A 26,789-nucleotide genomic window follows, 5' to 3' on the forward strand; every position below is an offset into this window, starting at 1 on the left:
CCCAACCAGCGTGCCTCCAGCTGTTGCAAAACTACAACTCCCAGCATGCCCGCACAGCCAAAGGCTGTCCGGGCATGCTGGGAGTTGTAGTTTTGCAACACCTGGAGGCACACTGGTTGGGAAACACTGCCGTAGACCATAAACTCCTCCTCAGCATGCTCCACTCAGTTGGCCTTAAGGAACCTGCTCTCTCTTGGTTCTCTTCCTATCTCTCTGGCCGCTCCTTTAGTGTATCATTCGCTGGCTCTTCTTCTTCTCCTGTTCCTTTTGATGTCTGCGTTCTTCAGGGCTCAGTACTAGGTCCTCTACTCTTCTCCCTCTATACAGCCCCCATCAGACAGACTATCAGTAGATTTGGCTTTCGATACCATCTCTATGCTGACGACACCCAACTATACACTTCGTCCCCTGACATCACCCCTGCTCTACTCCAAAACATCAGTAATTGTCTGGCAGCTGTCTCTAACATCATGTCCTCTCTGTATCTAAAATTGAACCTCTCAAAAACTGAACTTCTTGTCTTTCCCCCATCTACTAACTAAGGCTACTTTCACACTTGCGTTCGGGGCTCCGCTTGTGAGTTCCGTTTGAAGGCTTTCACAAGCGGCCCCGATCGGATCCAGCCCTAATGCATTCTGAGTCGATGTGGATCCGCTCAGAATGCATCAGTCTGGCACTGTTTGGCCTCCGCTCCGCTCAGCAGGCGGACACCCGAATGCCTGGCCGTGCGGAGGCAAACGGATCCGTCCAGACTTACAATGTAAGTCAATGGGGACAGATCCGTTTGAAGTTTACACAGTATGGCTCAATTTTCAAACGGATCCGTCCCCCATTGACTTTCAATGTAAAGTCAAAACGGATCCGTTTGCACTATCATGAACAAAAAAAAATAATATTTTATTTTTTATTTTTTGTTCATGGTAATGCAAACGGATCCGTTCTGAACGGATCTAAGCGTTTGCATTATAGGTGCGGATCCGTCTGTGCAGACACCAGACGGATCCGCTCCGAACGCAAGTGTAAAAGTAGCCTTGCCTAAACTTGATATTTCAATTTCTGTCTGCAGCACTATCATAACTCCTGTGCAACATGCCCGCTATCTTGGGGCCACATTTGACTCTGATCTTTCCTTTGTTCCCCATATTCAATCACTTACACGCTCTTGTCGTCTGCACCTCAAGATTATCGCCAGAATTCGCCCTTTTCTAACGGTGGAAACTGCAAAAACTCTTGTTGTTGCCTTGATTCATTCTCGTCTTGACTACTGCAACGCATTACTAATCTGTCTCCCTCTCTCTAAACTCTCCCCCTCCTTCAGTCTGTCCTAAATGCTGCAGCCAGGCTCAGCTATCCAGCCAACCGCTATACTGATGCTACTAGTCTGTGCCAGTCACTTCACTGGTTGCCCATCCACCACAGAATACAGTTCAAACTTCTCACCCTCACCCACAAAGCTCTCCACAGTGCTGCACCTCCATACATCTCCTCACTCATCTCCATCTACCACCCTACTCGTGCTCTCCGTTCTGTTAGCGACCTAAGATTAATAACCTCCAAATTCGTACCTCTCACTCCCGTCTTCAAGGCTTTTCTCAAGCTGCACCTACTCTCTGGAATACTCTGCCTTGGAATATTAGGTCAATTCACAACTTCTCCACCTTCAAACGTGCCTTTAAAAATACATCTTTTCAGACAGGTTTATCAAGCTACCTAAACTTCCCAGACTAAACCTCCCCCCACCAACTCCTCTGGCCTGAACTCGATCCTCTAGTAGTCCCAAACCAGAAGCAGATCAGCCGGCACCAATCCTGTCAGTTCAATAATAGCTCAAATCCTACTACCAATCAACTACCTTATGTGTGTCCCCCCCCCCCCCCCCCGAATCCTCATAGATTGTAAGCTCTTGCGAGCAGGGCCCCGACTTCTAGTGTTTCAGTTGTATATTAGCCAGTTAGTTTTGTTTCGTAGCCTATGAATTTGTAAAGCGCTGCGGAATATGGTGGTGCTATATAAATAAAAAAAAATTATTATTATTTACATCCCCCTCCCTTCTTGATACAGGGCTCTGATGACTGTTTAGTGAAGATCTGGTCTGCACACGATGGACGGCTGCTCACCACACTAAGAGGTCATTTAGCCGAGATCTCTGAACTTACTGTGAACTATGAGAATACCCTGATTGCTGCTGCAAGCTGTGAGAAGATCATCCGAGTGTGGTCTCTCCGAACCTGTGCCCCCATAGCTGTGCTGCCAGGTCACTCAGGAGCTGTTACCTCATTACTTGTAAGCATAAGGAGCTACGTTGAATCATTTTATACATTTTTTTTATTTATTTTTTGCTTCTCCAAACAAATTTTTTTTTTGCAATACAAGATCTCAGGATATGTAATCACGTCTGTTACGAACAACCCCACACCTCATTGTCTCACTATGCAGAAAGAATTGACAAATTGTCACAATCATAGGCCTAAAACATAACTTTTAATAATGTATGATAATAAAAAAGACCACTAATATTGTCAGAGCCAACAGAGGAGGGTCCCCCAGACATGCATAGAAAACATATTATAAAGGCATACTGTCTATGTTCAGAGAGGATATGAATGGAGAAATGTCAGAGGTGCGTTATTGAAGGAAACTTTTCCTAAAATACCCTAGCTACCGCTGACACCAGGGAATAGCCCTGATGGTGCATGAACCCTGCACAGGAACCTACCCCTGGTTGGCCCTGACGTGTCTACACTGTCCCAACGTGTCTCCCCCTGTTGGGTTCATCAGGGGACCTATAGAGGGTAACAAGATTAATAAGCCAAAACACAAAATATTAAACATTAAGTAGACGCGGCGCAGATACTTCACAGGACCAAATAGCCTAGGTCCAAAAATACAAAAATTGATATTGGATGCTGTGCACACTAGGGTTGTTGCGGGTATCGAAATTTCGATACTTATCAATACCGGCTTCTGCGCAGTCTAGTATCTCTGAACATGAGCGCGCTGCTATCGGCGCGCTCATGTTCTCTCAGCAGCTATGGGGAGAAGGAAGCTGTCCTCCCTCCCCCTGTGCTGCTGCCGCTGCCACCAATGAGAAGAGAGGGGCGGGCGCACTGCGCCACCAATGAGAAGAGAGGGGCGGGCGCACTGCGCCACCAATGAGAAGAGAGGGGCGGGCGCACTGCGCCACCAATGATGGGACTATTCCCACATAGAGCGGCGCCCAGCGATCCCAACCAAGGTGTCCCATAGTGTTCATCTAAACAGTGGCAGGATTGTACTACCAGGAAGCCCCCCCACACAACCACTCCTCAGACTTCTGCAGAATAGGTGGGCTGTGGACATGACATATTCAGTGATTGATCCCCACAGCTCTGGAGAGACCTGCAGATCATAGAGTAATTGAAGGATAAAAATAATCAAAAGCAAAGCTTCCTTTCAGTGTGTGGTGGTCTGTAAAAATAGATGCAGAGGATATTGTGTAAGGTGTTAGTTGCCACTGTAATCTTGCCTGTGATGATAAGATGACTGCTGAGAATTGACTCCTGCAGAACTGGAAGTATCGACCCATTATTAGGTTTAGGGGCCAGTGTGAAACTGCAGAACATATACGGTAAATAAAATTAACAAAAATTAAAAAAATATATATAAATATTATATTTCAACATAAAAACTTGATATAGACAATAGATCGCTGTCTGATACTTATTAGTTCTTCTTGCTTGTATAACACATATGGGTCTAACCGTTCTCCTCTTTTCTAGTTCAGTCCACTGGTCCAAGGCTCCACCAGATACTTGGTGTCTACAGGAGATGCAACAGTGTGCTTATGGCAGTGGGATGTTGATACCTTGCAGTTCAAGTGTGTACCGCCATCTTTATACATAAACCTCTTTTTACTTTTATTCTTGCTTATTCACAGCCCCTTTCTTTTTATTTTAATGCAGTGCTCGTCCCCTGAAATTCATAGAAAAATCTGGACCTGGAGCTCAGATGCTCTGCTCTTCGTGTAGCGCTGGTAAGCAGAGGTTGCAAGTGATTGCCGAATTGTATGTATGTGTCTAAATGTTAATAATCGTATTGAGCGGGTAACCTGTTAGTTCCTTTTTTAGGATCGGTAAAACCTCCATTTAACTGATCCGACAGGCTGTTTAGGCAGAGGCCAGCGGGGATTTGGACAGTTTTTGGCATTTGTACCAGATCCACGACCGTGAACAGCAGTATCCAGCTTGGCCAAATTGTGGTCATCTCCGTCCGTCTGTTCTGTCTGAACAGCTTGCCAGATCAGTTAAATGGAGGTGTGAGCCAACCCTTTAACCCCTTAAGGACACAGCCTTATTTCACCTTAGGACCAGGCCATTTTTTGCAAATCTGACCAGTGTCACTTTAAGTGGTGATAACTTTAAAACGCTTTGACTTATCCAGGCCATTCTGAGATAGTTTTTTCGTCACATATTGTACTTCATGGCACTGGTTAAATGAAGTAAAAAACTTTAGGTATTTTTTTATGCAAAAAAAATAAAAAATTTACCAAACATTTGGAAAAATTTGCAAATTTCAAAGTTTCAGTTTCTCTACTTCTGTAATACATAGTAATACCCCCCAAAATTGTGATGACTTTACATTTCCCATATGTCTACTTCATGTTTAAATTATTTTGGGAATTAAATTTTATTTTTTGGGGATGTTACAAGGCTTAGAAGTTTAGAAGCAAATCTTGAAATTTTTCAGAAATTTACAAAAACCCAATTTTTAGGGACCACTACAGCTCTGAAGTCACTTTGCGAGGCTTACATAATAGAAACCACCCAAAATGACCCCATTCTATAAACTACACCCCTCAAGGTATTCAAAACTGATTTGACAAACTTTGTTAACCCTTTAGGTGTTGCACAAGAGTTATTGGCAAATGGGGATAAAATTTGAGAATTTCATTTTTTTGCCTAATTTTCCATTTTAACCAATTTTTTACACTAACAAAGCAAGGGTTAACAGCCAAACAAGACTGTATCTTTATTTCCCTGACTCTGCCGTTTACAGAAACACCCAATATGTGTCCGTAAACTACTGTACGGCCACACAGCGGGGCGTAGAGTGAAAGGTGCGCCGTTTGGTTTTTGGAAGGCAGATTTTGCTGGACTGGTTTTTTGACACCATGTCCCATTTGAAGCCCCCTGATGCACCCCTAGAGTAGAAACTCGCTAAAAGTGACCCCATCTAAGAAACTACACCCCTCAAGGTATTCAAAACTGATTTTACAAACGTCGTTAACCCTTTAGGTGTTGCACAAGATTTAATGGAAAATAGAGATACAATTTCAAAATTTCACTTTTTGGGCAGATTTTCCATTTTAATATTTTTTTTCCAGTTACAAAGCAAGGGTTAACAGCCAAACAAAACTCATTATTTATGGCCCTGATTCTGTAGTTTACAGAAACACCCCATATGTGGTCGTAAACTGCTGTACGAGCACACGGCAGGGCGCAGAAGGAAAGGAATGCCATACGGTTTTTGGAAGGCAGGTTTTGCTGGACTGTTTTTTTTGAGACCATGTCCCATTTGAAGCCCCCCTGATGCACCCCTAGAGTAGAAACTCCAGAAAAGTGACCCCATTTTAGAAACTACGGGATAGGGTGGCAGTTTTGTTGGTACTAGTTTAGGGTACATATGATTTTTGGTTGCTCTATATTACACTTTTTGTGCGGCAAGGTAACGAGAAATAGCTTTTTTGGCACAGTTTTTTTTGTTATTTACAGACGTGGACAAAATTGTTGGTACCCTTTGGTCAATGAAAGAAAAAGTCACAATGGTCACAGAAATAACTTTAATCTGACAAAAGTAATAATAAATTAAAATTCTATAAATGTTAACCAATGAAAGTCAGACATTGTTTTTCAACCATGCTTCAACAGAATTATGTAAAAAAATAAACTCATGAAACAGGCATGGACAAAAATGATGGTACCCCTAGAAAACACAGAACATAATGTGACCAAAGGGACATGTTAATTCAAGGTGTGTCCACTAATTAGCATCACAGGTGTCTACAACCTTGTAATCAGCCATTGGGCCTATATATATGGCTCCAGGTAATCACTGTGTTGTTTGGTGATATGGTGTGTACCACACTCGACATGGACCAGAGGAAGCAAAGGAAAGAGCTGTCTCAAGAGATCAGAAAGAAAATTATAGACAAGCATGTTAAAGGTAAAGGCTATAAGACCATCTCCAAGCAACTAGATGTTCCTGTGAGTACAGTTGCACATATTATTCATAAGTTTAAGATCCATGGGACTGTAGCCAACCTCCCTGGACGTGGCCGCAGGAGGAAAATTGATGACAAATCTAAGAGACGGATAATCCGAATGGTAACAAAAGAGCCTAGAAAGACTTCTAAAGAGATTCAAGGTGAACTTCATGCTCAAGGAACATCAGTGTCAGATCGCACCATCCGTCGTTGTTTGAGCCAAAGTGGACTACATGGGAGACGACCAAGGAGGACACCATTGTTGAAAACGAATCATAAAAAAGCAAGACTGGAATATGCCAAACTACATGTTGACAAGCCACAAAGCTTCTGGGAGAATGTCCTGTGGACAGATGAGACAAAAATCGAAGTTTTTGCCAAGGCACATCAGCTGTATGTTCACAGACGAAAAAATGAAGCATATCAAGAAAAGAACACTGTCCCTACTGTGAAACATGGAGGAGGCTCTGTTATGTTCTGGGGCTGCTTTGCTGCGTCTGGCACAGGGTGTCTTGAATCTGTGCAGGGTACAATGAAATCTCAAGACTATCAAGGAATTCTAGAGAGAAATGTACTAGCCAGTGTCAGAAAGCTTGGTCTCAGTCGCAGGTCATGGGTCTTGCAACAGGACAATGACCCAAAACACACCGCTAAAAACACCCAAGAATGGCTAAGAGGAAAAAATTGGACTATTCTAAAGTGGCCTTCTATGAGCCCTGACCTCAATCCTATTGAGCATCTTTGGAAGGAGCTGAAACATGCAGTCTGGAAAAGGCACCCTTCAAACCGGACACAACTGGAGCAGTTTGCTCATGAGGAGTGGGCCAAAATACCTGCTGAGAGGTGCAGATGTCTCATTGACAGTTACAGGAAGCGTTTGATTGCAGTGATTGCCTCAAAAGGTTGCGCAACAAAATATTAAGTTAGGGGTACCATCATTTTTGTCCATGCCTGTTTCATGAGTTTATTTTTTTACATAATTCTGTTGAAGCATGGTTGAAAAACAATGTCTGACTTTCATTGGTTAACATTTATAGAATTTTAATTTATTATTACTTTTGTCAGATTAAAGTTATTTCTGTGACCATTGTGACTTTTTCTTTCATTGACCAAAGGGTACCAACAATTTTGTCCACGTCTGTACAACATTCATCTGACAGGTTAGATCATGTGGTAATTTTATAGAGCAGGTTGTCACGGACGTGGCGATACCTAATATGTATACAATTTTTTTAATTTATGTAAGTTTTACCCAATGATTTTATTTTTAAAACAAAAAAAAGTTTGTGTCTCCATAGTCTAAGAGCCATAGTTTTTTCAGTTTTTGGGCGATTATCTTAAGTAGGGTCTCATTTTTTGCGGGATGAGATGCCTGTTTGGCACTATTTTGGGGTGCATATGACTTTTTGATCGCTTGCTATTACACTTTTTTTGACGTAAGATGACCAAAAATTGCTTATTTTACACCGTATTATTTTATTTTTTTACGGTGGTCACCTGAGGGGTTAGGTCATGTGATATTTTTATAGAACCGGTCGATACGGACGCGGCGATACCTAATATGTATACTTTTTTTTTTAATTTATGTAATTTTTACACAATGATTTCATTTTTGAAACAAAAAAAATGATGTTTTAGTGTTTCCATAGTCTAAGAGCCATAGTTTTTTCAGTTTTTGGGCGATTCTCTTAAGTAGGGTCTCATATTTTTTGCGGAATGAGATGACAGTTTGTTACAATTTTGGCGTACATGCGACTTTTTTGATCACTTTTATTACCTTTATTTGGGAAGTAAGGTGGGCAAAATTTCAATTTCATCAGTTTTTTATTTTTATGGCGTTCACCGTTTGGGTAAAGTAACATGACCGTTTTATAGATCAGGTTGTTACGGACGCGGCGATACCAAACATGTGTAGGGAATTTTTTTTTTTTTTTAATCAGTGATAAATGTGTTTTTTGATTTTTACTTTTTTTTTCATTTTTTTTTTTTTTACCCAGACCCACTTGGTTCTTGAAGATCCAGTGGGTCTGATGTCTGTATAATACAGTACTCCTATATAGGGTACTGCACTGTATTTTACTTACACTGAACAGATCTATGCCTTCAGCACAGATCTGTTCAGCACCATGGACAGCAGGACGCCTGAGAAGGCGTCCTGTTGCCATGGGAACCTTCCCAGTCTGCCACAACTTCGCAGACGGGGAAGGGTGAGGACGGGGCTGGCGGGGGGCTGTCTGGGAGCTCTCTCCCTCTCCCATCGGGGGGCTGCAAAGGCACAGCTGTATGGAAAGGGTTAAACATCTGACATCGCATCACCGATGTCAGCCGTTTATACCAGGGTGTCAGCAATGTGCTGGCACCCTGGTATACCCACTGTACACCAACGATTATTCAATGGGAGGCGGGCGGGGGGATCGCGATCCCGCCTGCCGCATTGCCCGCCTCCTGCACCACCCACACCGCCCGCAACCCCCTCTGCACCTCCCACCAGGCTAAAATCATTCAGAGGTGCAAGGGGGGGTGATAAATATATATTTTCGCCACACTAAAGTTTCTGATCGCCGCGGTCAGGGACAGCGGGGATCAGAAACTGCAGAAATCGCAACAAACCGCAAGTCTGAATTGACCTGCGGTTTGTTGCGATCGCGGACATGGGGGGGTCAAGGGACCCCCCCACGCATTTAGCCGAGGTGCCGGCTTAATGATTTGAGCAGGCACCTTGTTCCGATCACAGCCGGCCGGGCGGCAGTGATCGGAACAACACATGACGTACCGGTACGTCATGTGTCCTTAAGGACTCGGGAAACATGCCGTACCGGTACGTCATGTGTCCTTAAGGGGTTAAGAGGTGTTCCCTTCAAATATTAGTTTATAACTGGTACAAATGTCCCTTCAGCCGCCTCTCTGCACAGAGACATGTGAAGGATCACCAGTGCTCACCTAGCAGCTGCTCTTCTTTCATTTGCGGTATTGGTGGGGATTCCAGCAGTCAGACCCCAATAATCAGTAAGTGACAGGATATCCTAGTGATAAGCAATCTCTTACTATATTGGAAAAAGGCCCTGACGACTGCAGCTTTTATTTAATGGGGTGGAAACAGCATTCTGGATCTGCTAGCACCGTACATTCATCCCTCGCAGCCTTTATGCTCAGTGTGCATATTCCTTTCATGTGCTCTTCTCCAGCTTTTAGGTTGTTTGCTGTATTCTTGAATTCAAAGGGGCACTTGGACATTGCACTGCCTCCCCGTATGCCATGAATGTTTGATAGGTGCACCTATCTCCAGAACTGGGTCCCCCGCCGGCCGCTGCATCCTGGCGCAGAATGAATGAAGTGGCCGTGCCTGTCGATGGCTCTCTGTTCACTTCTAGTGGAGTCGTAGAAACAGCTGAGCGTGCAAATCTGCCATGTGTGAATATACCCTAAATATTCTACCTTTTTATATTACAGGTGGGATGTTTTTGGCTGTCAGTGGCAGTGACCACGCCATCCGACTCTATTATTTTGGTAATGAAGAGCCTGAAAAAGTATCTGAACTTGAAGGCCATAGCGTGAGTATCCGGACCTTCTTCACATTGCAGTTTTGTTATGAAATCTATAGAAATTTTAGAGAGACTAAATGTAAGAACTACTCAAGGTTGTAGCAATCTCAACACCCCCCCCCCCCTTCCTTTATTACCCTCCTGTTAATTTACAATCAGAACTAGTGGAATTACCAGAAGAGTTCTTCTGTATGTGTCCTGGAGTTCCCCCGTAAGTCTGTGTTGCGCAGTAAGACTGTTGGCAGTACTGCTCTGTCTGCGGTAGGAGGCAGGGACTCTAAGGCCCGTCCCTTTAAGGTCCACCCCCCTATTTGTCGTCTTAATGTGACCGTTTCAGTAGCTGCATAAAATCTGGTACACCAAGCTCAATCCACCAGGGATGTTTTTCTTTTGTGAACTTTTCACTTGTTTTGTTCCTTAAAGGGATTCTCCAGCAATCATGAGATTTTCTCAAGTGCCAGCAGCCTCCCTCTCTGACCAGAAGATTCATACGTCTCTGCTCCACATCACTCTGGTCCTCCTCGCTGCCTCTGGTGTCTCCATATTCCACTCCCCGCAATATTGACATCCTGCATACATGCTCCTCTGCAGCCAGTAACTGGCTTCAGCGGTGACATGGCCGCAGCGGGCACCGTGAATGACCAGAGCAGCAGGGAGTAGACAAGTATGAAGCTTCTGGTCAGAGAGGCAGTCTTCTGTCACTTGAGAATCTCATTATTTCTAGAGAACCCCTTTAAGGGTACATGCACAAGGTTCGTATTACACATGGTTTTTGTACGGTTAATTCCCAACATAATAAAATAGCAGCTAAGTAGATGGAATTTTTAAAAATGTCATGAAATGTGCTGCATGTCAATTGTTTGTGTGGCTTTTTAATGCAGATTTCACCCTTTGCATTGACCATGAGATCTGGGGCGAATCCACATCATAATCCAAAAAAACACATAAAATGAACTGCCGTGTGCATATACCCTAGGACTGCAAAACATGCAATTGTGATGTATCCTGTGTCCCTAATATGCTCTACCATTGAGGTTAAGCAGTGACGTACCTGCAGTGGACGTAGATTATTAGGGCCACTGCACTAGGGACATTAAATGGGTTATCCCACAAGTATCAATGTTGCATCACTGGGGGCGGGGGGGGGGGGGGCGGGGGGCAACTACTGGTATCACAACGATGTTGACAACGGAGGGCCCACTCTCTGAAAGGAGCAGTAGTGTGCCTATTGGTCCGTCGCTCCAGTCACTACTATGGGACTGATTTAGGACGGTGCTCTATCAGCCCTATAGTGGTGAATAGAGCAGTGGACTGAGGTACACATTACAGCCCCGTTCACAGACGTCACTTGGGGATTCTCCATTCTTGGCACCAGTTGGGATCCCAAGTGATGTGACTTTACATACATTTAATGGATCATCCCCTTTAATTCAGAGTGACTGCCCGGCCCACAGTATCTCTGATACACTTCCTTGTGGTTCGTCATCTAACAATGCTGCTTGTAATTACAGGATATTGTCGACAGCATTTTGTTTTCCTACAATAGTGAAAGGTACGTGAAGTTTTTCTTGTTTCATTTTGTATCCAGAACTGTAGGTTTTGAATGAGAACAGGATTTGCTACCATTAGGGTAGCAGCCAAGAACCGTGCAAGAATCTGTGCGGATTTCAAATTGATATCTGCATACCGGCATAGCCACCACAACATTACCCATTTGATAACCATGCTAATTTGTTGTAAGCAGGGTTTTCAAATGCAATACGACCACTGTATGGGCCCGTACCATCAATAAAGGTATATTCATACGTGACAGATATGTTGCAAAAAAGATCTCCTCTCTCTGAATAATAATTCAAGCACAAACAACCCCATTCACATTTATGGAACTGATTTTGAGTTGCAGAAATTGCCACACGTGATTGCACTCTTAGGCTAGTTTCAGACCTGCAGTGTCTGCCGGGATTCTCCGGATAGAATGCCCCTGTTATGTATAATGGGATCCGGCAGAGACCTGTACGTATTCCGGCAGACAGTGCAGAGGAACGGCCGGACTCGAACCGCTACATGCTGTGTTTTGGGTCTGGACGATTCCCGGCTGGAACAGCCCGACTGAGTTCACACAGGAGGTGTGAAACTAGCTTCAGAAGTCCAAGTTTTATCTATAAAAGTTTACCTAAACGTTTGAGGATAATTTTTGAAAAGAAATTACCTTAAAATATTTTTTCTAATATACTTTTTTATTTATTTTCTAATTTTACCACCAAAAGATGCCCCTGAAAATTGGGCCTCCTGAAGCGCTATTCCCTATAGCACATAGAGAATCTGTACACCGCAGCCATGTACTGATTTGTATTATATGCGCTTCAGTGAGCCCTGTCCGACAGGAGTAAATCTCCCCGATCCAGCCTGTACCTTCTGCTGAACGCTCTGCCATGGGACATCAGCGCAGGATACCTTGCACTGCGATGTAATATGCGGAGGTTCCAGCAGAGCGCAGCGAGGATAGGCAGGAGCCCTGCACAGCGCACACCTCTGCTCCTGCCTGTCCTCGCTTCAGGGACCTCTATTGGTGGTAACATTTGAAAAAAAAGTAAGTGAAGTATATTAGAAAAAATAATTTTTAGGTATTTCTAACCCTATCGAAAATGTTTAGTTTGGTTTTGGCTGCGCAGTGCACTCATGCCGTTTTTGTAGCATGGCTTTTACAGCAAGGTTTTTATCACCGGTTTAACAAATTAAACCGTGGCTGCATAAAAGTGAAATGGAACAAAAACCATACATGACCTAATGCTAATTTTGCATGTTTTGTGTAACACACCTGAACATTTATTTTAATAAAGTAACAGACGTCATTTCTTTAGGTTTGTAAGTGGAAGCAAAGATGGAATCGCACGAATATGGAGTTTAGAGGATCAGGAGTGGAATAGTATTGTACTTGACATGGACACGAATCTAGATGACAGGTGCGGTGCCTTTTATTCATACTAGTCCTAGCTTCTCATGATTAAAGATTTATTCTCTACTTAATACATTCAGGGACTTGCATTGTCCTGTGTTGCTGCTTAGGCTACTTTCACACTTGCGGCAGTGTGGGCAGTTCCTGTCGTCAGAACTGCCCGCCGGATCCGCCGATCTGCATGTGACTGAAAGCATTTGTGAGACGCATCTGGATGCGGATCCGTCTCACAAATGCATTGCAAGAATGGATCAGTCTCTCCGCTTGTCATGCGGACAGACGGATCCGTCTTGTATCTTTTTTCACATTTTTACCGGTCTTCGCAAGGACGGATCAGGCATTCCAGTAATTTGAATGCCGGATCCAGCGCTAATACATTCCTATGGGGAAAATTCTGGCAAGTCTTCAGTTTTTTTTCGACGGAGATAAAACCGTAGCATGCTACGGTTTTATCTTTTGCCTGATCAGTCAAAACGACTGAACTGAAGACATCCTGATGCATCCTGAACGGATTACACTCCATTCAGAATGCTGGGGGATATGCCTGATCAGTTCTTTTCCGGTATTGAGCCCCTGTGACGGAACTCTATGCCGGAAAAGAAAAACGCTAGTGTGAAAGTACCCTTAATTAGATCCGTTTTGTGTAAAATGTGGGCGACAGCCAGGTCCAAATTACAGCTCTCGGGCCAATTTCACATCACCTTGTGTAGGGTTCATGTAACAGACACATTTCTCAGACTCGAACTCGCTGTATCCTAGTGAGCTATAATGCTGTAAGTTCCTGCCCCGCTGGTCTCTACAGTGCTGCGCTCACCGCATTATGTGAGTGCCCCTGTGATGTCACCCGTATGCCAGGGTCCTGTTCTGCTGCAAGAACCAGCAGTATGATGAGCCACCAGCCAGTGCAGGGGTCTGGGACTATTCTGCCACATCTTGGAGTCCTGTTTGCCATAGGTTGCTTAGTGAGAAGCTGCACGTGGCTCTAGTGCTGCCTTATTGCCTGCTGTTTATATGGTGTATCTGAGACCAGAGAAAGTTGATTTCAATTGACTGTTAAGTTGTTGTTTTTTTCCTCCCTTAGGCCGGCAAATGATAATGACAGTATATCATTTCAAAAGCCCAAGGTTCTGATGATTGCATGGGACACGACGGATAACTATGTGGTGACTGCCAGCAGTGCCCACCTACTGAAAGTGTGGGATTCACATACTGGGAAACTGCTGCATGTCCTAACGGTGAGTAGGAGACCTGAGTTATATCACTAGGGATGTCCAGGAGTATAGCGAGCTCAATCTGCTGCCCCTACTGGATAGGATGAAACGTAAAACTGAGGCCTGGATTAAGCTACCGCTATCCATGATAGAAGAGCAAACCTGAATGCCTTTTTATGGGAATTGTACAAACTGGAGGGTTTTGAGGGATGGGCACAGAAAGGGAATAGATATGTTCACCAGGTTTTTGAGAATAATATATTTAAACCCTTTCAACAACTCCAAACTGGAATTTGGCCTACAGAAGTCAGTTTTTTATGCATATTTGCAATGAAGACGTGCTATTCAATGTCAAGGGAAGGAAATCCGTACAACTATTGCTACTACAGCGCTGTCTGACCGGGTGGTACCGGCATCAGCCTCTTATAAGCTCATCTCCTTTGCTTATGGGTTTCTTTTGGAGAGGAGTCTGGGGGACCGATTAGCCGGTCTAAAGGACAAATGGGAGGCGGTTGTGGGGCCCTTGATGTCAAATGAGTGGCAGTTCATCCTGGAGAATACACCTGAACTATATCTCAATGAGGCTCAACGGAGATCGCAACTATACCTGCTTCATAGGGTGTACAGAACGCCTCTAATGTTATATAAGATAGGGATCCGATCAAGGTGGAGGCAAACCTCATACATATGTTGTGGTCCTGCAGAGGATTGAGTACTTTGTGGTCGGAAGTGTTTGAGATGATAGATACCGTGTATGACACCGATATTCCCAGGACGCCAACGGTTGGGGTTTTGGGGCACACACAAGATCTCGCAGTGTCGGAAGGGCATAGATTGGCGATAGCGAAAACTCTGTAGTGCACTAGGAAACGGATTGCGAAATATTGGATTAAATCGATTAGTCCCACTAAGCAAGAGCTGGTAGGAGTCATAAACGAAATGTTACGTCTGGAGAGAGGTGTTTATTTGAAAAGAGGGGCGCTTAACAAATTTCAGAAACAGTGTTCTGGATTGTGCGATTCGGATTAACTTCCCAGGAACTAACAAGGATATGGAGTATTGGATGGTATGGTGGTATTTAGCTACTGTCGGAGAGGCAGACTTATCAACAGGTGACCAAAGGATGCGATGGTTGAGAGAGGAGGGTTTGCGTTCTGGTAGGATTGTGGTAGGGTTACTGTTGGAGGGGTGTGCACATCGCATTGAGATGGATGGGGGGGGGGGGGGGGTTGGTTTATTTGTTCTATGTATTTTATATGTTTTGTATCATTGATGCAAATGTCAAATAAAAAATAATCTGATAAAAAAATAAAAAAAGACCTGTGTTATGGCGACAGCTTAATTTTTAGAGTTTCTCCCTGGGATTATAGATCTTTGACCTCCTAATTACCTGACCTGTGTGGTCTGAAGACCCTCTTCATATCATGTTCTTGTCTGCCAAAAGATGGAAGTGAACGTCCGGCATCCATTCTGCCGCTGCTCCAGTCCCAGCTGCCATTTTCTGGTTCTGCCATTGGATATCTAAGAAAGGAAAGGCCTACTCGGCTAATCACTGGCACTAGCGGAGGCCTGCCTCGCCCTGTGATCATCTGAGTGCGTCTTTCCCGGCATTTATAGTGTTTCATGGCAGGACCTGTATGTGAGGAGCAGCTGGAAACAGAGCATTGGAGGGGAGAAACTTATATATATATATATATATATATATATATATATATATATATATATATATATATATATATATATATTTATTTATTTATTTATTTTTTTTATTTATTTATTTTTTTCTGGAACAACGGGGCAAATTTATCATGTCCTTTGTGCCAGAAAAGTGGCTTTAAAAAGTTGCCAGCTGTGTGTTTGCGACTTTTTATATGCGACTTAAAAAAAAAAAGTCCCATGTGCCTCTTTTTACAGGAAATGATGTGCCAAATTTATCTTCATTTATGTCAGTTTTCTGGTGCAAACAGAGCCAGAAATCTATGGCAGCTCTGAGGTGTTGTAAATTTCTGTTTAGGCGCACGGCCTGCCGGAAGATGTGCCTAATTTATGATTAGGCCTGCGCCTCGTCATAGATTAGGTGCATTGTCCGACAGTGCAGGGGATATGAAGACCAGCCTAATAAGTGCCTGTCTTGATAAATCTTCCCCATAGTCTTAAACAAAGAAAAAATGAATCTCTGCAAACCACCATTAGACGTGGCATGTGCTGCAAACAGTAGTGTTAACTGTGAGAAGATGGGAGGGAATGAGCACAAACTCCTCACGATTAATGAAACAGGTGCTGAGGGACTTGGTTTGTATGCATGCCGTGGGCATCAGTCGGCCCACATATGCCACATTGCCAGTGGTATGAGGGATGATACTATAGCGCCTGCACCCTGCTAAACTAACCATCGGTTTGTCCATACGACTTGTGCCAGTGATTAACGCCATTACTGATTTATAAGGCTCTAGCCGATCAATTGTGCACTTTACCTACTGACTTAATTTGATCATACACATTCTATCCTTACTTTCATGCCCATTTTTTTATTTAATCTATTTATTAAATATTTTCAAAACATACATGAATGCAAACAAATACAAATTAAGGCAAAATTGACTGTGGAAAATATTCAGACCAGGAATCTGTGGGTGTACAATCGGTGCTATAATTGTCACAGTTCCTTTTGGTTCCCTTTGGAACCTATCTGGCTAGGTAGAAGGAGAGATGCAGGAAAACAGAGAGAAATCCCACCTCTCATGGTCCCTAAAACTAATCCTACATTGGCTCAACCTGGCAAAAAGGCTTTGCAAGCTGGCCATGGCCTCCATACTTCTTCAAATCTGGAAAACCTTGAGTGGCCTGTAGCCTATCAACCTTTCATATGAGCATGTGGTGTTCAGCACTGTAATAATCTTGTCTAAGGGAGACATCAATTAGCTTTTCCAATATTTTGCCACCACGATTTTGGAAATAAGGATTTTGCAGATGAGAGGTTGTACTGCCCTGGGGAATCGCAGCATGTCAATAAATGGAGCTGTCTGTGGTGGTAGGGTCTTCTCCACCCCAATAAAGGGCGAGGGGGACCCTTTACCATATCCTGTGGGGTTGTCCTCTGTTTCAGCCACTGTGGAAACAGGTTGCTGACTGAACTCTGACCCTATTGGGGTAGAGACGACCCTACTACCACAGTAGTTGTGGGGAACATCAGGGATTTACCAGGCTTTGAAAGGGTGATAGTCAATGCAGATTGAGAAGTCAGTAAGATGGGGAGGTAATAAGGACAAAAAGGGTCCTATAATACTCATTGAATAGGCAGTCTGGCCCGTGGGACTTGTCCTGTCGCAGCAAAGAGATCACTTTATGGCGCTCAGATGGGGAGATTGGAGAATTTAAAGATTCTACTTGGGCCAAATTAAGAGTGGGGATCTAGAAAGGCGTTAATGTCTGTTGAGGAGGGCTGAGAGGTAAATGGGTCATGTCTCAGGTTATGAGCAGGGGAGTGGTATGTATAGTCTCGCCCCGTGCCTGGCGTCATCTAAATCCTCACCAAAAAGGCGTATCAGTCCTAAAGGCATTCTATGAGAAGGGAAGGAGCTATCCATCGAGGGGTCGGGACGAAGGTTGAAATCTTCCCTGTTGGCATTTACACACGACACACAGGACCTTGCGAATAAAATGTGCCTTTCTGTTATTCGGGGCATACAAAGACACCACCATGTATACGCTATTATTGATGGAACATTCCAGAATGATATAACTGCCTCTAGGATCTATTCCAACTTCCAGTTCCTTAAAAGCCACTGTCAATTTAATAGCGAGAAGCTCCCCTCTGGATTTAGCAGAATGATGCGAAAGTGATAATAATGATCTCTAATTCTAAACACATCCCTTGCCACGATATGGGTCTCCTGCGCACATCATAACCAAGAGTAGATGCCATATCCCCATATATAGCGCCTTTTCTGAGGGGCTCGCTCACACTGAGTAATGCTAATTTAATAATCATTGTGACTGGATGAAAATGTGTGCTAGAATGGCTCCCCCTTAAAGGATAACGGTCATATTTTTATTTATTTATTTTGCTAAAGTGTAGGGCAAGTGATAGGTAACAATTTGTCCGTTACATTCACTGACCTGCGATCCCTGTGATAATAATTCATGAATCAGCCGCCGGAAGTAGAAGCACTGTGCTGCGCAGTGAGCCGACTGCTACATGAATTATCGACACAGGGATCGCAGGTCAGTGAATGTAACGGAGCATTAGATTGTATAGAAAGGGGGAATATAAATGTAATGCCCAGCCTTCTGTCTCCCAGGGAAGCACGGGAGGCAGAAGCACAGCGTCTGGCTGCACAGCCCGTCTTTTCTATTCAGAGACGGATGGCCCTTAGCAACGCTCTTTTGAAGAGTGCTGCTAAGGGCCATTTCAGCCCCAGTTTTCTACCAAAAATAAATGTTTTGGCTAAATAAAGTCTGTTGGAAAATTGTTACCTATCACTTGCCCTACACTTTAGCAAAAAAATAAAAATATATGACAGTTATCCTTTTAACAACTGTAAGGGTGGACACAGGAGATCCACCGTGGTATTCTCCCCAAAAACATTTTCCTTCCCCAAGACCCCCCCCACCAAACTGTACCTCCTGCACCAACATGTTCCACTTAAAAAAGGTTAAAATTTAAGGAACAAAACCAATAAAATGAATGACTGAAACATGGAGGTGGTTAGGCACCACCACCTGAAAAGAAGAAAACTGAAAAGGATATGAATGAACCAGTAGTAGGCCTACTATTATTTGTAGGCTAACAGTGGGGGGAAAAGTCTTGGACCAAAGTCCAAGCTCCACTTGAAGGCACTTGAAAAGTTCAGATTCCCATCTTAGCGGTTAGGACGTTTATGGGACTGGGCTATGCTCCATTCTTCTGACACTGGTTTACTTGAGGCCCTCTGCGGTTTAGGGGGCTCCATATTCCATCTCTTAAACAAGGCAAGACCTTCCTCCAGGGACTTGATGACATGTAGCTGACCATCACGAGATCTTTAGGCGAGTCGGGAAGCCCCATCTGTAAGGGATTTTATTCTCCCGAAGCGTAGTAATGCACGGATGTAGAAGACGTCTCAACTGCAAAGTGGATATTGACAAAGCGGCTTTTTTGATGGTACGGCTCAGTGTACACAGCTGCCTCGCCTTGGCTAGGTCATTCTTGTGGAAAAATGTAAGCGGGCAGTTACATCACATGGAATGTTCTCTAGAAGGTGGGAGGGCTTCGGCAGGCGATGCGCCTTGTCTATGATTAAATCTCTAGCCGAGTATGAAGGCAAGATAGTGTGGATAAACACCTGTCAATACGATTCCAAGTCCGCCTGTAACACCGATTCATTCACATTATTGTGGTGTGACCTATCCTCTAGGTCTGCGAGCTTTGCTTTCATCTGGTGGACCTCCGTTTCAAGGTCATAGTGAGCGTCAATGAGCACGTTATGAGATTTCACAACTTCGCCCATATTGACCTCTACATGGTTCACTTTCTCTTCCACTCGCTGGATTGAAAGGGTTAATGGCTGTACCAGCCTGGATATATCTATCTGTAAAGACTTAAGGAGCTCTGTCAGCATCATTTGCATGGAGACTTCTGAGATGCTGTTGGGCTACTTTCACATTAGCGTTTTTTTGCGGATCAGTTATGGATCTGCAAAAAACGCTTCCGTTACATAATACAACCGCATGCATCCGTCATGTACGGATCCGGTTGTATTATGTCTTCTATAGCCATGAATGATCCGTCTTGAACACCATTGAAAGTCAATGGGAGACTGATCCCGCACCACATCGCGGACAGAAAAACTCTGCAGGCAGCGTTTTGGTGTCTGCCTCCAGAGCGGAATGGTGACTGAACGGAGGCAAACGGATGCATTCTGAGCGGATCCTTCTCCGTTCAGAATGCATTAGGGCAAAACTGATCCGTTTTGGACCGCTTGTGAGAGCCCATGACTGATCTCCGAAACGGAAAGCCAAAACGCTAGTGTGAAAGTAGCCTTAGACGTTGCCGGCATGTAGTCTCCCGTTTTGGGGTAAAAAGAAGCAGGTATCTCCTGAGATGGGGTTGCAGTGATGCCACTGTGTGCCAGAACTAAGAGTTCAAGCCGCCATTCGCTTGCTCTTCCACATCCTTGTTTTTGCCTCCACATGGATCAGTAAAGCTATAATGAAGTGGGCAAACCAGTTGTGTCAGGGCATCCTATCTGGATAATCTCTTGAGGAACTGCCTGATATTATCTTACAGATTTTCCATTCCAGCTCATCTCTTTGTAAGGGCTCATTCACACAATATTTATGGCGCTGTTTTTCACGTGTTTTCTGGCACGGAATCTGTGCCAAAAAACATAGAAACATAGAATGTGTTGGCAGATAAGAACCATTTGGCCCATCTAGTCTGCCCAAAAACGCCTCTAAAAAGCTTGCCATTCATTTCAATAGTAGGCAGATCTTGCTTTTTGCCCACCTGAAAGAAACAGCATGTTTAAAAAGCAGCAACACGCACTATCTTGGTGCAGAATCCACGCTGATTCTCCCATTTAAATGAATGGTAAGTGTCAAACGCTCCAAAACCATGCACAAAATCTGCCCTCTAATTCTGCGCTTTTTATTTTATTTTTATTCTGTTTTCGAAATCCGTCATGTGAATATACCTTTTGGCCCTCTCGAGTTCTTATGAGGTCCATTCGCAGAACTCTCTGACTTTCCTGCTGGGCAGCGAATAGGGTATTAAAAAAAGCCTTTACGGCTCTTCCCCTTTTCAGGTGGATGTTTATTTTACAAATGCTTGGATGAGATTTCTGAAGCTGCCGGAGATAAAAGCATTTACTTACCATGGACCAGATCCTCTTGTTCCACTAGGGCCAGGGAGGGAAGATCGTATTTCTGTTCCTTTCAGCGTTTTTAGCCCAAAATGCTTGTGCACAAACTCCTCCCATGACCAGTAAAGCAGACCCCCCCCCTTCAGTCCACGCCCATCCTTGTGTCCCCGTCCCAAAGGCTCAAATTCCTCTTCCTCGAAACACTCTTCCGCATGAGGTGTGGCCCCATGTGATTGTCTTCGGGTGGGAGGTCATCTTCACTTGTTTCGAGGGCCCCCAAGGGTCTTCACCAGGGTGCTCGCCTGTGTCATGGTTCTCCTTCATGCTCAGTGGATAGTAGTGATCCCTTAGGCCTCTTTTACACCTGCGTCCTGTTACGGCGGGTCCAGCAGACAAGCAGCGTTTTTTTTGTCTGCGCTATTCTCGGCCTATTTGCTGTGTAGCAGCCGGATATCTGCCAGACCACGTTATAGTCAATCGGTCCGGTGGGAAGGCGGTAGTTTCTAGCAGTGCTGGATCTGGAGAACTTCGATAGGCTGTTCCCTGCTGCAAGTGTGAAACTAGCCTTACCTAGATGGCATATTGTTCAAGGACCCGTCATTTTCATCCAAACTTTACAGTTTGAGCATCATCTTGGACACTCTGGACCATTTTGACTGGATCATCAATCACTTGAAGTCCTGATTCCTACTGTTCCTGTGAAGTACATTCCTAGGGCTGTACCTTGACACCTGCCCAGCCAGGGTTTTTCTTCTACCAGAGAATCTTTTAGACAACTTCAGCAGAATGTGCTTCCCCTTCTGCAACTGCATCCCATTGCAATTCGCCAGTGCATGAGAGTACTGGGTCTCATGGTCTCAGCCATAAAAGAAGTTCCCTACTCTCAATCCCACACCCGTCCCACCCAGTGAGCCATTCTGGATAAATGGGATAAGTCCAAGGGGGTCTGTGATTGCCTACTTCATCTACTTGCAGCTAGTTTTCCGTTTTTTTTAATGGTGGATGGCATCTCCAACAGTGACGAATGGCTGCTGCTACCTTCACTTACATTGGTCATTGTTACAACGGTTGCCAGCCTTTGTGGACGGGGAGGAGTGGCTACTAATCTATCATTTCTGGGGGTCTGGTCCCATTTAAAAATGTTCTTCCGACCAACATCTTGTAACTGAGGGACTTTCTTCTGTCTCTGGGGCATTGGACTAGTCTGCTAAGGGTATGTTCAAACAGTAACTCCACCATAGCCTTCCGCATTGTACTCTTACGTGTATTATTCCTCTCCCTCATTTCCGTAGTTGTTTCACCCACATAGATCAAGCTACATAGGCATTGTATAATTCATACCACACAGGTTGATGACCGGGTGAACCATTGAAGTGAAGGGGCTGAGCTGCAATACCAAGCACAACCGGCAGAAAAAAGTCCCAGCACTATTGAAGATTCTGTTGCTTTGTCTTTATTTTCTGTAACAAATCACATCATGTGGACACCATCTCAGAGTCCCACGCGTTTCGAACTATACCGATCTTAGTCGTAACTGAAGCACAACCACTGTACTATGTACGGCGCGGTGCTTGGAAAGCTGTCTTGAGCTGGCTGCGCACGCCAGAGCTTCGGGGAGCACGGCGACTCCCTGAAACAGCTGATTGGTGGAGGTGCTGGGACTTGGACCCCCACCAATCTGATAATAATGATCTATCCTGAGGATAAATCATCATTATCCAGTCCTGGACAACCCCTATAATAAATTGGTCGCATTTCTGCCGCCAGAAACTGAAATCTACGACCGCCAGGGGGCTGGCCTAGACTTGAGCTGTAACTTCTGCCAGCTTGTAAATCTGCCAGACTGTATTAGAAAAGCGGCAAGAAGCTTATGTCGCAAATTATAGAGCAAATATGGCGTGCTCCATAATCTGTAACTTTTTAATCCTGCACCAGTGGCATAAAAGCTTTCATAAATGTCACCCAGTGACTCCACCAGCAGAATAATAATGAGTGCAGCTCTGCAATATAAAACGGGATGCAACTCTGAATCAGAACAAGTAATATAATTTATTTAGAAAATGATGTTTTATAAATTGCTTATAATGTACGCCGCTAACACTTCTGTAACTGATTTCTATTTTTCCTGTCACAGGGTCATGAAAATGACATTTATGTTTTGGAACCTCACCCCTTTGACTCCAGAATGATGTTATCTGCAGGACACGATGGAAATATATTCCTATGGGATATTAAAAATGGCACTAAAGTCATGCATTACTTCAATTTAGTAAGTCGCTCTTCAAGATTTAGGCCTTTTTATTTAGTTTTTTTTCACCACAAATCTCTACTATTCCTTATTAACATTTCTTTTTATCTTATTTGCCACACAAATGGACCTTCTTACCTTTATCTTCTAATGCACATCTACATTGCATGTGTCCCCTGGCTTCTGCCGTCTTTTTCCCCCTTTCCTGTGCGCTTCCTAGTCCATTTCCTGCTTAATAAAGCAATGTGGGGTATGGTGTCAATATTGTTGGCCTTTGGAAAGTCATTGCAGTCTGTACTTATTTTTCCAACAAGATCGAAGGACAAGGCCATGGTGCCATCCTGGACTGCAAGCTGTCAGCTGACGGGCAGCGCATGGCAGGAACCGATTCACATGGATATCTGCTGATTTTTGGCTTTGGCGGTGGCAAGTTTTATGAGAAGGTAAATGTTAACTTCCACAATATTTGTTTATTATACTTAAAGGGGACGTTTGGTTTACAAAACCCATTTACAACAACAATTTTATTACATTTTGACTAGTAGTTGATCCCTATTCAACACCCTCATTAATTATCTAGAGCAAATACTGGCGGGAGGACTGGGCATATCTGCATTACATGAAACGGCTCTGAGATTTCAGGGAGAACTGTGTAATGCTTCATTTCTCCTGTGGTGGAGCTGCAGGGAAACACAACACCCTCTAATGGTTCTACCACAGCTTGCAGTTGATCGCTGCAGAGACTAGCATTGGGAAACTGTGATTAAGTCTTATTCTCTTCTAGCAAAAAGATTTAATAGAGTATTCCGTTTTTTTGAAGTTGGGGGTCCTACAGCTGGGACCCCACCGATCACAAGAACAGGAGCCCCAAACCACCTGCAGCCACCCTGAAATGGTTGCTCCATTAATTTCTATGGAAATGCCCGAGATTGCCGAGCCCTGTACTTGGTTATCTCTGGAACTCCCATAGAGATGAATGGAGCGGCCGAGCGCATGTGCGACCGGCCACTCCGTTAATTTCAGGGGGGATGCAGGGGGTACAGGGCCCCCGTTCTTATGATCGGGGAAGGGTTTCAGCGGGTGGACCCCACCGATCTAATAGTTATCCTCTATCCATGTGGACTTCAAAAAAACGGAACACCCCTTTAAAATAAAAAAGCGCTTTAACCGGTTTAGGTTTTGGTCAGGTTTTCAGTACTGTCATATTTTATATTTTTTGCAGACTATTGACTGGTTCTTGATCTCCACTTTTATTTCAGATTCCAGAGCAGATGTTTTTCCACACGGACTATAGACCCCTGATTGGAGATGCAAACCATTTTGTCATTGATGAACAAACCCAGCAGGCTCCACACTTGATGCCACCACCGTTTTTGGTAGATGTTGACGGAAACCCACATCCACCTGCATATCAGCGGTTAGTTCCTGGGAGAGAGAACTCTGCAGATCAGCATTTGGTGCCTCAATTGGGATACATAGAAACTGGTAAGAACTGTTTTTATGATGCTCTCAGTAGTAAATTTAAGTTTTAACCCTTTCTGTTTCATGCTGTAATACTACGACATAGGGTAGTAAGTAGTTCCAACCCCAAGCTGTACTATTATGGCATATGGATAATGCAGACTCAGGAGCTGTTCCCTGTTATGTTCATTGGCACCCAGGATTGTAGAGAGCACAGATCTTGGGCATTTAACCCTCACTGATAACACGAACAATAGCGAGCATGTCGCCTAAATTGTTTTACAGACACAGATGGTTCTGTCTGTATGATCATCACCACCCCACAGGGTGCTGATGGGTTTCCATGCCAGCCAGGGTCCCAAAAAAAAGGGCCCAGGTCTGCTAGTACATGTACCTAATAGGCTACCTGTCAGTGTACATTGCAATAGGATCTTATGTTTAAGTCAGAAAACATGTTCTTAAAGGGGTTTTGCCATGTCAGACAGTGGGGCATATCGCTAGGATATGCCCCCATTGTCTGATGGGTGCAGGTCCCACCTCTGGGACCCGCTCCTACAATAAGAACGGAGCGAGGAAATTAACAGAGGCCTCACTGTGCATGCACAGCTGCCCTCCATTCATTTCTATGGGGTTGCCGAAAATAGCAGAGAATAGACTGGCTCGGCTATTTCCTTCTGTCCCATAGAAATGAATGGGAGCAGCATGGAGTAGCGCTTGGTGGTGGACAGGACCCCAGGAAATCCTGGGGTCCTCCAGCCACAGCTTTCCCAGCTCTGTTCTCGTTGTAGGTGCGGGGCCCTGAGGTGGGGCCCGCACCTATCAGGCAATGGGGGCATATCCTGGCGATATGCCCCCATTGTATGTGATGGGAAAACACCTTTAAAGGCCTACAGAAAAATATGTAGAGGATAGAATCAAAATATGTATATAATTTTTTATTTTTCTTTACTGGAAAAGGTCAACACATTATTTATATGCTTAGGGAATGAGTTGAGTGTTTTATTATGTTTGATGTATAGTATTCATTCTGGTTAAGGACTGGCTTTGGCTCCTGGCCTTATTACTTTGTAAATTCCTGTCTCAAAAGTTGATGGTGAAATAGTGGAACAAGTGGTCAGTCAGCAGAACCAAGAGCCCAACCTGCACCCGGATCAGCGGCCAAATCCAGAGCAAGAACCTGGCTCCAGTGCTCAGGCCAACAATGCAGCCAGAAGAGGTACTGTGTGCTTATAATCGGCTGTCATGTATGCAGGAACTTTTAGGTAAAATTTATTTTACATAAAAAAAATTTTTTGATTAGATCTTGCTTCTCCGCCAAATATCGGCCTAAGGCGTAGCGGTCAGGTAGAAGGTGTTCGTCAGATGCATATTAATTCACCTCGCAGTCAGATTGCTACAGAGAGGGATTTACTTGCCTGGAGGAAAAGAGTAGTTGTGCCAGAGATACCCAGCGTCATTTACAGGTGCGTGTTTTATATTTCTATAAAAAAGATGGTAATTTTATTTGTTTTTGTCTTTTAATGATTTCATATTGGATCTCATGGATCCCAATTATCTGGTGGTTTCAAAGTGTTTTTCCGGTAGTATAATATCAGATCGGTGAGGGTCCACCTAGCACCCCCACCGGTCACCTGTTTGAATGGGCTGCAGTGCTCCTTTCAGCATAACGAGCACATGCCGTGCAATGTTTAGTGGCTGTGCTTGGTATTGCATCCCAGGCCCATCACTCGAATGGGACTGAGCTGCACGTAGTCCTTGTGACCGAAGAACATGACATCACTGACCTAGAAAGAGACAGCAGGGCTCAGTAGGGTTCGTATCTTCAAACAGCTGATCGTGGGGGTGTCGGGAGTTGGACCTTCACTGATCAGGTATTCTAATCAGGATAGGTCATCGATATTTCACTCCTGGAAAACCCCATTTTAAACACCATTAGGGTCCATTCAGATGTCCGTAGTGTATTGCGGATCCGCAATACACCCGGCCGGCACCCCCCATAGAAATGCCTATTCTTGTCCGCGATTGCGGACAAGAATAGGACATGCTCTATTTTCTTGCGCAGCTGCGGACCGGAAGATCGGGGACGCGCTCCGGAAATGTGGAAGCTGAGCGCACATAGTGTGCTCTCTTGCATCTCTTCCGGCCCCATAGAGAATGAATGGGTTCGCACACGTTCCGGCTAATTGCAGAACGGATGCAGACCCATTCTACGGACGTGTGAATGGAGCCTAAATATAATAATGTAATAACGGAAACGGCACAGATCAGTTTTTCAGCCCATAGACTTC

At 44.3% G+C, this 26,789-nt stretch overlaps 1 protein-coding gene across 1 annotated transcript in view; it reads left to right on the forward strand.

The window, feature by feature from the left end:
* The window catches only part of LOC122931851 (bromodomain and WD repeat-containing protein 1-like), an 84,107-nt gene that overhangs the window by 13,068 nt on the left and 44,250 nt on the right, over positions 1–26,789 (forward strand). Inside the window, 12 exon segments of the mRNA XM_044285902.1 lie at positions 2,062–2,283; positions 3,759–3,856; positions 3,942–4,012; positions 9,692–9,792; positions 11,295–11,335; positions 12,645–12,746; positions 13,821–13,974; positions 22,927–23,061; positions 23,355–23,483; positions 24,300–24,525; positions 25,589–25,717; positions 25,802–25,964. Of these exon segments, the coding sequence (XP_044141837.1) occupies positions 2,062–2,283; positions 3,759–3,856; positions 3,942–4,012; positions 9,692–9,792; positions 11,295–11,335; positions 12,645–12,746; positions 13,821–13,974; positions 22,927–23,061; positions 23,355–23,483; positions 24,300–24,525; positions 25,589–25,717; positions 25,802–25,964 (1,571 nt within the window).

This window comes from Bufo gargarizans, chromosome 3, assembly GCF_014858855.1.
Source record: "Bufo gargarizans isolate SCDJY-AF-19 chromosome 3, ASM1485885v1, whole genome shotgun sequence".
In the NCBI taxonomy this organism is placed as follows: domain Eukaryota; kingdom Metazoa; phylum Chordata; class Amphibia; order Anura; family Bufonidae; genus Bufo; species Bufo gargarizans.